General features: G+C 48.4%; 1 protein-coding gene across 3 annotated transcripts in view; it reads right to left on the minus strand.

Moving 5' to 3' along the window:
* ANKRD27 (ankyrin repeat domain 27) overlaps positions 1-12,759 on the minus strand; it is a 47,760-nt gene that overhangs the window by 21,972 nt on the left and 13,029 nt on the right. For all 3 annotated transcript variants that reach the window (XM_028123511.1, XM_028123510.1, XM_028123512.1), the window contains exons 3-12: positions 10,647-10,757; positions 8,668-8,824; positions 7,794-7,948; positions 7,296-7,355; positions 7,156-7,209; positions 6,979-7,044; positions 6,813-6,889; positions 6,101-6,222; positions 4,624-4,702; positions 3,989-4,121 (exon numbers count right to left, since the gene is read on the minus strand). In XM_028123511.1, coding sequence (XP_027979312.1) covers positions 3,989-4,121; positions 4,624-4,702; positions 6,101-6,222; positions 6,813-6,889; positions 6,979-7,044; positions 7,156-7,209; positions 7,296-7,355; positions 7,794-7,948; positions 8,668-8,824; positions 10,647-10,757 — 1,014 coding nt within the window. The remainder of the gene's footprint in view (positions 1-3,988; positions 4,122-4,623; positions 4,703-6,100; positions 6,223-6,812; positions 6,890-6,978; positions 7,045-7,155; positions 7,210-7,295; positions 7,356-7,793; positions 7,949-8,667; positions 8,825-10,646; positions 10,758-12,759) is intronic.

Genomic DNA, 12,759 nt, shown 5'->3' on the forward strand with positions numbered 1-12,759 from the left:
GGGAGGTAAAGGGGGTTTCTCCCCCAGCCAGTTCCTGCCAGAAGAAATCACCGAATCCTGACAAAAGTGTGGGATAAGGCCCTTCACGGCCCTCAAGCTCTGACTCAGAGATCCAGCTAAAGACACAGCCTGGGTGGCACCTCAGGGGACGGCCCCTTTCTGGGATCCTCTGTCAGGCACGGTCCCTCACAGCGGCGGCCCTAAGAGGGTTAACCTGGCAAATACACCAACCCCTCAGAATGAGAGCCCGTTTGCTCCCAGCTGCCATCTGCTATATAAAGCTCTAGCAACCTGTTTTATTCAGTGATTTATAGCCAAGCAGATTAGGGTCAGAGAAACGTGAAAGATGCTATTGCTCGGGTAAATGTGGGGTCCCTTCCTCCACTCTGGGTAACCATAGGAAGGGCAATGATGAAGAGAGGCAAGTCCTCAGGGCCTGAACCTTCAAGGAGAAATGACCTACCAGAAGACACCACATATCAGCTCAGATCCATTTGGGAAGGGGGTACATACTATTTATGAGAAGCCCAGTACAGTGAGAAAGACCAGAAGCCCACAAAGCTGGAACAGAGAAGGGGATCAATTCTTTCAGGGTTCTGGCTTTTGGTCTACAGGGGTTAAACTAGGGTCATCCCAGTAATGCTTATTTTCAAAAAGCTAGTCTTTATTTACGAGACTTTCAAGTCTTTATGCTTAAAGAATGCATATATGGGGGGCGCCTGGGTGGCTCAGTCGTTAAGCGTCTGCCTTCAGCTTGTGTCATGATCCCAGGGTCCTGGGATCGAGCCCCACATTGGGCTCTCTGCTCAGCGGGAAGCCTGTTTCTCCCTCTCCCACTCCCCCTGCTTGTGTTCCCTCTCTCGCTGTGTCTCTCTCTGTCAAATAAATAAAATCTTAAAAAAAAAAAAGTATATACGGTCACCTCAGGTACAATTAGATCTTGGGAGGAAATATCTGTGAAACTACATCATATTATATAAAGAGGCAACAGGAAAACAAAATTCGATTTACTAATACTGAGTCCTGAATGCTCTCCAGAAGCCTCACCTGCTGTGTGGAAATCCACTTGAGCTCCTTCCCCAGGGAGGGACACTGACACATCGCACTGGCCTCACACCTTCCGAAGTAGAACTGCACTAAGACAGGAAGCCAATCAGCAGCTACGGCTGACCAAGGCCAAGGCAGAATCTCAATACTGGCACCACAAAGACAAGAAGCCACTACACCTGTTCTGTCAATACAGGTAAGGAGCATCTCTCAGGCCTGCCCCACGCAGGGCCCAAGGGACTGACTCCACAGCAGCTGTAAGGATGAGGCACACCTTGTCCCAACACCAGATGGGACCAACCACCCCCATCCAGAAAGGCAGGACCAGGACCAGGGGCAGACACCTCAGACAAGAGGGGCACACTGGGCGGTGTCCCCACTTTGCCCGCAGAGGCTATCCACACAGGACGCACCAGAGAGCCAGGAAACAGAGACACCCAGATGCGGGGGTGTTGGAAGAGCAAGCTGAGGCCAAGAGTATCAGCTCGTGCTTCACAAAGGCACTTCCAAACACCCTAGTTCATTCTTGTCAACTCCTAGCAAAAGGTGAAACATACAGCCTCATCGTCAGTGTAGTTAAGAAGTGGACAGAAACTCAGAAACAGACTTGCCCAAGGGCAAATACAAGCGCTGGGCTCGAACCAACACCAGCACAAGAGAGCCACCCCTCAAAACTCCCCCAATCCAGGGGCGCCTGGCTAGCTCAGTCAGTGGGGCACACGGGTCTTGACCTCAGGATTGTGAGTTCGAGCCCCATGGTGGGTGTCAAGATTACTTAAAAATAAAATCTTTAAAATTAAATAAATAAAAATTAAAAACCAAAACAACTCCCCCAATCCCACTCGGGATGTTGTCTGAAGTCAAAGTGGGTGTGGCAAGCTGACTGGTGCTGTGTGGTTGGCCACCTCCTTCTGCTCTGGTCAAAGGCTTCAGGTGTTAGTCTTGCTGCCCACATGCCACAGGAAGTAAGGAGGCTTATAGGATGGTCACTGTGCAGTTACAGGCATAGCAAGGGGACAGCATCACCTTCCCCCAGGCGACAAGGGGCGCCCTTAACCCCATCGAGAAGCATCAGACAATTCCTACCATCAGCCTACATGCCAATAAGAGGAGCATAATTTCAAATTTTCATTAAAAATACAACTGTATAGGGGGCGCCTGACTCATGGTTTCGGCTCAGGTCACGATCTCGGGGTTGTGGGACTGAGCCCTGCGTGGGGCTCTTCACTCAGTGTGGGGTCTGCTTGGGACTCTTGCTCTCTCCCTCTCTCTCTCCGCTCCTCCCTCTGCTCACACACACTCTCTCTGCCTCTAAAATAAGGAGGGCGCATGATGTGATGAGCACTGGGTGTTATACGCAACTAATGAATCACTGAACACTACACCAAAAATTAATGATGTACTATATGTTGGCTAATTTAATTTAAGTTAAAAAATATTTTTAATTAAAAAATAAAATAATAAATAAATAAATAAAATCTTTTAAAAAACCGTACAGGCACACAAAAAAGACATATGCCAAAACGTTAATAAGTCATCCCCAGCTGGTGAGTTTGTGAGAGGTATGTGTTGTCTTCACTCCAAGTGTATACAGCTGTCCCTTGAACACAGGTCTGAACTGCACGGGTCCACTTAGATGGCGACAGACACAGTACAGTGCTCTAAATGTATGTTCTCTTCCTTATGATTTCCTTAATAACATTTTTTTCTCCAGCTGACTTTATTGTACGAATACAGTATATAATACATATAACATACACAGTATGTGTTAATCAACTGTTTATATCATCAGTTAGGCCCCTGGTCAACAGCAGGCTACTAGTAGTTAAGTTTTTGGGGGAATCACAAGTTAGATGCAGATTTTCAACCATGTGGAGGGTCAGCAACTTTAACCCCTGAGTTGTTCAAGGGTCAACTGTATATTGTAAATATTGTTTATAAGCAAGTATCGGTCTCCTAATCAGAAAAAAAAATAAAAGATTCTTTCGGGAAAAACAGTGTAAAATGCTATATACAATATAATTTAAATTATGTGAAGTATACACGGATGGGGGAAAGATGGGAAAACACATAAAGATTTTAACAATGAATGATTTCACCCTGTCTGGGCAGGCCTCTGGTTTTTTTCCAGCTATTTTAACTTATCATTACTTGGGGAGATTCTACGATCAAGAGAATGCTCAGTCCTCAGGACGCCTGGCATGTAATATAGGAATCTCTTCATCTTATTAATTTCAGTGTTGTTGAAATTCCGTGTGTACTGTCACATCTTGCTGGCTGGTGCAACAGGCCAGCGATGCGGTCTTGGTGTTAGATCTCACACTTCACATCGAAATACAACCGCCTCTCCTAAGCAAAGCTCACCAAGAAAATCATAATAAGGCCAGTGAGTCCTAAAATTGCATATGTGAATAATCCCCATCTCTTGACTAGGTATCCAAACTCATGGTTTCTAGCTTCTCCCTTCTGCCGATGTGCTTTTTTTGAGGATGGCGAGGATTAACAAAGCAGTATTTTAACTGTGAATCCCGGTCATATCCTGCCAACTTTCACACCCAATTGGGTGCTTAGCATTTCAGGCTGCTGGGTGGCTGTCAAGCCTCACAGCTCTTAGACAGTAGAGGCCCCGTTCTTGGGAAACCACTTAAGAATCCCCCTCCCCTGGGGCGCCTGGGTGGCTCAGTCAGTTAAGTGTCTGCCTTCGGCTCAGGTCGTGATCTCAGGGTCCTGGGATTGAGCTCCGGGTCGGGCTCCCTCGCCCTCTGCTAGTCCCCCTGCTTGTGCACTTGCTCGCTCTCCCCCACCCACTCTCTCTCAATTTCAAATAAATAAATCTTGGGAAAAAAAAGAAGAAGAATCCCCTCCCCACCCGCCAACCTCAGAACCCTAGCAAAGGTGCCCTGACACCCACAAAGAAAGGCCAGGGCAGGAGGGATCTTACGGGCGGCTTAACGGAGAGGCTTCCTTGCCGAATATATTCGACCGCAGCCTCAATCGAGGTCAGGCAGTATCCCAATTCATCTTTTGCTGAGCTGCTAAATCTGAAGTTTTTGATATAACTCAAATTTGCCATCCTAACAAAAGGAAGAAAAAAGTTTCACCGTTGTGTACCCAATTAACACCTCTCCAGAAACAGCGCTATGGGCATGAGTGACTGAAGTCGGTTAGCTCCAGGGGCTCTGACTGCTACCCCCTTAAGCTCTAGAGCACGTGCAATTAGGAAAATAAGTAAAACTACTTGGTCCTTTCCTGGAGTACACCAGTTTTTAAAAAGCTGACTACCGTAAAGTGAACTGGGGGTTCCCATCAGAAGAGGACGGGCTCTGGAATCAAAGAGAACTGGAGTCAGCGTCCCTCTCAGTCACTGACCAGCTGCGTGTTCCAGAACAAGAAACATAAGCTCTCTGGGCCTCAGTTTCCCTATCTGTAAATGGAATGACAGCCACCCTCTGCAGAACAAAGCAGGGCAGACACAGCGATGGACTCATAAGGGGCGCTCGATTTCCTGGAGTTATGCTAAAACCACCCCAGTACCATGCTGCCATTTTGAAAAAGTATTTTAACAGAAAATATTACCAATTAGGGATCTCTGTTTTCACAAGCAAATACAGCAGGACCGATAGCAGATCATCAGCACAGATGGTCTCCAAGTTAACTGCGGTGGGGAGGAAAACACATGTTTGAAGCCATCATGAGACCAACAGGTATATCAACTCCCCACCATCATCCAACCCACAAAACCACAATCCAGTAAGACTACACATCAGGGAGAAGTTCCATTGCACAATTTCCTTTAGAGTGTCCTGAACTGGTGTCACATTTGAGGGGAAAGTGAATGCCTAGCATTCTCAGAACATGTGCAGAAGAAGGAAATTCCAAGCATTCTCCCCCTCGCCACCTTCCAGGCGGTTCAAGTCAGGGATGGTGGACATGAGGCGAAGGTGTGCCCAGAGCCACCGTGAAAAGCCTCTTTCCTCCTGCGATCATTTCCATTTTATACACTGCAAAGTTTAATGCTCACGTCTAGCTTGTTTTAATTTTTTTCACTTTGAAATTTTAAGGAATCCATTCACATGTCTAAAAAATTTGAATAGCACAGAAGAGCAAACTGTGATTATCTCTCCCATCCCTACTGCCCAATCTTCCCCCAGAGGCTACTGCTGTTCCTTCCCACCTAACCTTCCAGAGACAGTCTAGGAACTCACCACCATGCATTCCTTTTCTGGAATGCTGTTAGAAGCGTACCATATACACTCCCTCTCATTTCACTTAATGCGCTTTGAGGATCACCCCCTATCTGCCCACACAGATATGACTCCCCTTTACTTTCTTCCTAGCTTATTTTGCTTTACTTTTTATATTGGAAAATTTTAAACACATAATTAGGAAGATGGGTCTAATGAATAGTTGAACCCCCATGTACCCATCACCAGCTTGGATCATTTTTCTTTAAGATTAAAGGTGTGTCATTTTAAGCCAAAAAATTTTGTCAACGGAACAGCTTCAGGCTGGAACACAGCTGCCGAAGGAGGCTGGTGAGCAGTGTGGCCCTGGACTAAACAGTCGGCAGTGAATGTCCTGATGGGGCCATACACCCACACCCTGGCGCCATGACAAGTTCAAGAGAACACACGACAGGAAGCTTAAAGTCAATCATACACATTGCTGTACCTTGGCAAGCTCAGACCTGAGCTGTGGACAGTGTCATTCTGGAAACCCAAAGCTATTGCAAAGTCAGATTCTCAAAGAACCTATGCGGCTTGGATTTGGATTTATAGACCAACTGCATGGCGCCCATGCAGGTATGGGGAAGCTTGGCTCGCTTTTGAGGCCGCTTCTTCTCTGCCACTGTTCTCTCGCCTAACCTACCCCCAAGCCCCCATCGCTAGGCACCCATGCATCAGAGCAGACTCCGGGGTGCTCACACGGGGATGCTCTGCGGCACATCAGCCCAGCTGTGTGATCCTTGAAGATGACATCGCTCCTTAACAGACTTTTGCATCTGGACGTTAAGTGTCTACTTCACCGTCAGGCCCCTCCCCTGAGCACAAACCTCTCTGGCTGGGAGACTGGGTTATTAGCTGCACCACCTTTCGCAAACAAATCAACTTCTGCTGTGGGGAGGTGCACTTGTTCAGCTGAGCCAGCTCTCTCTTTGCACGAGGTATGTTGAAGCTGCAAAATAATTTGGAAAGTGACAACTTAAGACCACAGTGGGAGGGCCCTTCTTCCCTGATCTAATAGCATACCTCAGATTCACTCTGCTTACAACAAACCGTAAGTATCGACAAACAAAAATAGAAACTCGGGAGCAATTGGACTCAAATGAGTGGCAAAACTCAACACCTTTGCATGTGCCATTCAGAATGCAAAACGGTATTATAGAGGCGCCAGAAAATTAGGAAAAAATAAAAATAAAAATCCTTAGCCCCAGAGTGAGATAGCTCAAAGGGGTTAAAATAGTTTCAGCATAAACACTTAAGACATTTTTGTATCCTAAAGAAACATAAATTAATTCAAAAGCAGGTCAAAAGACCAGCTGTGCAAAACCCCCACCCATCGAGTTCCTACCCAGCTCTCATGTGGGCAGCAGGGGCAGGAGGGTGACATCTGCCAACCTCAGTCCTTTATCTTTGGTCACAAGTAACCACGCTGCTCCTCAGTATGAACCAGGCCAAATCAGTGTGCAGTTCCTGCTGCTGAGAGCCCTGCTTCGGGAACCCCAGCCTCCGAGGATGCCAAGCTATGGCAGTGCAAACTCTTACCTGCACTCAGGTTTCACGCCAATGTCCTTCTGCTGAAGATCCTGAAGGCTTCTTGTGATTTTGTTGAAGGCAGCATCCTAACAACAGATTTTAACGAAGCTTCAAATTTCTTAAACAGCTAAGGATAAAAGGCTTCCAACCAGGATGACAGGGATTTAGGACCTACCTCGCTTGCCTCCATGGTCCCCACGTATTTAAAGATCAGATCATAAATATCGTGCTGGACGTACATCTGTGGAATCAACGAACAGACCACCGTTCCGAGTGTGCAGAGGAGACCGGGAAAGCCTCCCTCTCCCCCCACACCACTGCCTCCTCTCCCTGCACTGGCCTAGCCTCTTACCTCCACTGCCTGCTTCAGCAGGTTCATCTGGGCCTCCTGCTTGGCAAGCATTTTCTGCAGGACAAGAAGGTACTGTTAAAGAGCTTGGACTGGCATGTGGGCAAACTGCAGTTCTCTCTTTTGAAAGTCCTGCTGCTTACCAGGTGAGAGTCCCTCAGAAGCTGCTGGAGGCATTTGATGTAGAGAGCATTCACCGAGTCCTGTGCAACACACAGCAGAGAAACAGGTCACCCATAACCCAAGGCCCCAACACAAAACCCAGAACGTGTCACGCATCCCGGAGCGAGAACATTTCACAAGATGCACTTCCTGGGTGCCAAGCTTTAAGTACTGATACAGGCTTATCAAATAAATTATGTGGGGTTTTTTTCAACTTTTTTTTTTAAGTGTATATGCATGAAGGGTTAGAGAAAATTTCCCTTGGGGTTCACAAACGTGATAACAATATTCATTTTTATACTATGTCAGGTTCAAGTTTTCTCCAGTGGCTTGACTACTTTTATTGTTAGAAGGAAACATTTAAGCAAAGCTTCCAACAGTGGAGGCAGCAAAGTTTCAGAGTGCACTGAGAGGGATGCCCTTGTTCTTGAACCAGCCTGAGCCAGGGCACCCTGGCAAAGCAAGACACAGCTACTGACTATGTGTTGACGGAGGCTCTTTCTTTCACATTCCCTGAATGTTCGCTGGAAAGAAGCAATGCTCCTGTCAAATCTCTCCGTGTGTCGTCCCAAAAACTCCCTCACATCTTCAATGGTTTTCAGGGTAAAGGGATCTGAAGATGTTGAAGGCTCTTCTGAAAAAAGAGACAGAGGGTCACGCTGGCTGAGGCCTTCACAGTTTCCTAATGGGGGAAGTACCACATCCTTCGCCCTGCTCCCCCAGGGTCTGGAGCCCCACCTTCCAGGAGAGGACAGGAATTATTTCAAGATACTGCCCAAGAGCAGCCTCATTACAGGACAGCTCAGGGTCCAGAGAGCCTGGCCCTCTTGAAGCCCTTTCCTTGGACAAAACAAGTTGAGACCGTGGGCATGACCTATGCGGCTCTGGTGAACAAGCCCTGATTCCTGGCAATACAGGCCTCAGAGTACATTTAGCACATGGTTGTCTCAGTTTCCTGGAACAACTGAAGAATTATTATTTTTTAAAAATAATGAGCTCTCAAAGAGGCACAACAGTGGGGCTGGGTGGGCAATAATGGTATAAGAGTTAGCTCTAACACTGAGGCCCAAGGTCAAACCACCCTGTACAACTCCAAGGGGCCACATTCACACAGAGGTCTACATTGATGTCACCTCCCAAAATTGTGTGATGTCCAACCTGTGCAACCATACACAGCAGCCCCCAGCCACACTTAGCTCAGGATGACTTTTTGATTAAGCTCTGGGGAATTACTGTAAAGTTAGGCAGGCTTCTAGCAGGCTCTTAAATATTTTATGGGACGTTTATCACAGCTATGTCAGGAGGAAGTTCAACAAACACAGTTCTCCAGAAAGGGGTTTTCTCCCAGAATACCTGAACTCTCTCTCTTTTCCAAAGGATGGGCTATACAAAGTATGCTGAAACTTTCTTCTTTCTCATTGTAGAAAGTTTCTTCAAAGAGAATGGGCACTGAGAGAAGACAGGCGAAACCAGCTCCTAATTTAATCCTGTTTCCTTGTATAAAGACATCCTGGAACAAGAGAGCCGTCACTGCGCCAGTGGCCGGGGGTGACTGTCGATCCCCGCTCCGCCTGGCCCCCGATACGGTGCTGCTTCCAACCTGCACACTTTTGTTCCAGTAGAGCTCTGCAGGGCAGGCGTGAACACTCTCCCATGTTGCTTTTTGATACTAAAATGTTTTCTTTCCTCTTTGTTCACCCTATAGCTACAGCTGATCCTTTTTAAATATTGTGACAGAGCTGCATTAAGCTGGTCCTTGGAGCAGAAGAAAACCTGTACCCTCTGGGAAAGGAGGAAGGAAGAAGGCTCTCCTGGAATGGCCTGGTACTGCATGGGGCCGGGGAAGGGACACTACCGTCCCTGCCACATTCAGCACTCTGGCCACGGCTGGGGTACCTGGGCAGACGAGCCGTGATAAGCCTGACTCCTCTGTTCTCCTTGTAGCTTTGGCTTCCCTGAAGAGAACAAACTAGCAGTGACTAGCAGGGCAAACAGGGCTGCTGACCCCCACCCCCCTCAAGCTGGTGTCCCAGTAACCCCGTGTCCCGTCCTGTGCCTTCTCTCCCGCCACAGGCCCACGCGAACCCTGGCTGTCAGGTCCAAGGGACTGAGCTGCCCCAAATGCACCTGGGCCCACACCAGTCCCGGCAAGGAACAGAACACCCCCCTCCCAGAACCTCTCCACCTTCCCTTAAAAAATAAGAAAACGCGGACCCCAGAGGTAACATCAACAATGAGACAGATTGACGTCATGTTGTCTCTTGTCACAACACGCTGAGAAAAATAAAACACCCTTCCAGCCGTGAGGGAACCTCTGGGAACCCCAGGCTGAGCGAGAGTCTACAAAGCAAAACCATCCGTGTCATGAAAGACAAAGACCCCTCGAGGACCGCACCAAATCGAAGGAAACTAAAAAGACCAGCAACTGAAGGCATTGCAGGATCCTGGATCTAAAAAGAAAAAAAAGATTTTCTACAAAAGGACATTTTTCGTATAATTAGCACGATTTGTATGAGGACAGTGTGCTGAACAGTTCACTTTCCTGAGTGTGATCACTCTGCAGCTAAGTTACGCAGGAAATGCGTTTTAGGATAAAGGGGCATGGTGTCTGAAACTCACTCTTTTTCTGAAAAGGGCTCAAAGAAAAGCAGTAATAGCGCATGGGGGTGTGGGGGAGAGGGACTGATAAAACAAATGTGGCCAAAATGCCCACGGCTGACCAATCTGGGGGAAGAGTATAGGAGAGTTTTTTGTGCTCTACTGAAGCTTTCTCTAGGTTTGAGATTACTTCAAAAGAATGTTATGTATTTATCTATTTATTTGGCTTATTGAAGTTTTAATAACATGCTTGTTTTTTGGTTTTTGGTTTTTGTTTTGGCTTGTTTAAGTTTTAATAACATTTTTTTTTAAGAACGTTTTTTAAAAAGTTAAAATTCACCCCTGATGTACTATTTGTGGCCAAGAAACTGATGAGTGTTTCAAGAGCACGGGGATAAAACAGGTTAGTGACAGGACCTCGTTCAGGAGATGTTCCAGAGACTCCCTGACTTAGCAGCAGGAGGCCCCTGCGCTGAGGGAGAGATGCCCCGCCCCCCCACCGCTCCACCCGCCCTCCTCCAGGGCAGAGGCCCAGCCAGGCCCTGCTCCCGATTACCATCTCCTCTTTCCTCAAAGGCAGGGGGCCCTCCAACCCCAGCCCACAGGCTGCTGTGCGTGCCAGAGCCATCATCTACCACAGCCGGGACAGGGTGAGACGCGGGACCCCCTGTCCCCCACCCCCATTCCCAAACACTGAGTGAGGGACCCTGGTTGACCCACAAAGAAATGAATACCTTTCCATTTAAGGTCTGAAAGTGTTCTTCCATGGGTATCAAAACATAGGACTCAAACTGACAAGTGGACTGTATGCTGCTTGGCAAGCTTCCTTTGCAGGGTACCAGGACCTGGAAACAGTAAGCAGGGTGAAGAGTACGAGATGTGCCGCTTAGAGCTGCAGAAAGCCGGGGGGGGGGGGGCAGGGGGGCACATACTGGCAGACAGAACCAAGCGACTGGGGTGACGGACGTCCTGGTAGCGAAGCTGCCACCCCCGACCTGGGCGCAGGCCCCGAGGCTTGTTCCCACACCCGCTGCCCCCCGCCCCCACAGCCAACGCCAGGCGCCCCAGTCTATTCTCAACAGGCTCGGGGACAACTCCAGAGGAAGACAGGGTCGTCTGGAAAGAAGAGAAAAGTGAACCTAAAAAGTCACACGTAATCCTGCCGCCTGAATGAGGAGAAACACTGCACCCTGAAGACAGTTTCCGTCCCATCTTTTTTCTCTGCTATTTTTTTTAAGCCCAGTTGTGATCACAGTTTGTAATATGAGCAGCAGAAACAGGGTTTCCTGTGGCAAATGGCCACCTCCGCCGAGGTGTCTCAGGGTACCAGGCTCTGTCCTTGGGGCGGGCTCCATCTGAGAGGTGAACTGTGGCCCGACCGTGGCCACCACACCACCGCCTTGTGCCCTGGCAACCACACACGGGTCTGTGCGTGGCGGCTCAGGGACTCTCTCAGACTCAAGTGTGCTCGGAAGGAAGACACCCAAAGCGGTGTAGACCCCCGGAACCCCACCTCCTGAAGCAACCCAGCCCAAAGCATATGGCTTCCGCACTATCCCCATCCTACAGAGAAGGAAACTGAGGCTCAAGGGAGCTAAGGAAACTGTCCAGGGTCTCGCGGCCAGTGAGTGGTAGGGCCCTGACGCAAACTCCTGCCACCTCCCGGAGCCAGTGCTGGAGGCTCAGCCCAGAGCCCGCGGGAGCTCCCCCAGCAAAGACACGGTCGGTGAAACCGCAGCCTTGAGAGCCCCCGTCACCCGGGGCTTCCTCGGGCGGCTCGGCCTCTCGCCACACAGAGGGGCACGCCAACTCCTCAGAGCAGAAGGTGGCACTTGTGTATGGGAGAACGCTGCCAAGATGGCCTGGCCCCTCCTCAAAAAATCAAGATGTAATCAGATCCACATCTAGCTCGAACCACCAATTTCCGGAAGTACGGTGAACACAGGACCACCGTCAGCACCACCCCCGGGACTGCCACTGGCAAGAGCCAGAGTGCCGGGAACCCGGATGAACGCACTGCAAAGACACAAAGAAAGAAAACAAGGAAAGGCGAAGATAAAACGAAAAAGCAGCAGAACACTGTGGAGACGGTTTCCCAAGGCCAGGCGCAGGTCAACGCTGACCACGCCTCACACACGGGGCACGTGCCTCTGCACACTTCACTTGAGCTCGGCAGTGAGGAGGAAAGACAGATGTGGAGACTCATCCATCCAGTGTGACGTGTGGATCTCCTCTGGATCCTGATCTGAACAAACCCACCGTGAAACAGACAATTGTGAGATGATTTGGGAAATCTGAACAGGGACTAGATAGTGGACAATACTGAAGAATTATTGTGGAAAGTTTTAGCTGTGATAATGGCATTGTGCTCACCTTTTTTTAAGAGTCCTTATCATTTAAAGACATGTTCCTAAATATCTACAGAAAAACCTGCATGACTACCCGACATAATTTTCTGGGATTTGCTTCAAAATAACCCAGTGGCCGAGGGTGGAGGGCAGGAGGGTGCAGAAAGGACATGTGATGGGCCACCGAACGGATCACTGCTGAAACTGGGTGAAAGGTGCATGGGGCTCATTATATTACCCTTTTTACTTTTATCATGTTTGCAATTGAGCTCAGTCAATAGAGTACGTGACTCTCAATCTCCGGGTCATAGTTTGAGCCCCATGTCTGGCATAGACAGATTACTTAATTAAAAAAAAAAAAAAATCGCTTTAAAACAATTTTAAATTTTAATAAAAGTAAAACTTAAAAAGGGGGAAAAATAAAAATTAAATAAAGAAAAGGTAGGCCCTCAGATATAAGCCTGAATTGAGAAACAACCTCCTCACAGCCTCAGAGAGC

Source organism: Eumetopias jubatus, unplaced genomic scaffold (genome assembly GCF_037043125.1).
Source record: "Eumetopias jubatus isolate StellerSeaLion01/CBP00866 unplaced genomic scaffold, mEumJub1_p1.0 scaffold_10, whole genome shotgun sequence".
In the NCBI taxonomy this organism is placed as follows: domain Eukaryota; kingdom Metazoa; phylum Chordata; class Mammalia; order Carnivora; family Otariidae; genus Eumetopias; species Eumetopias jubatus.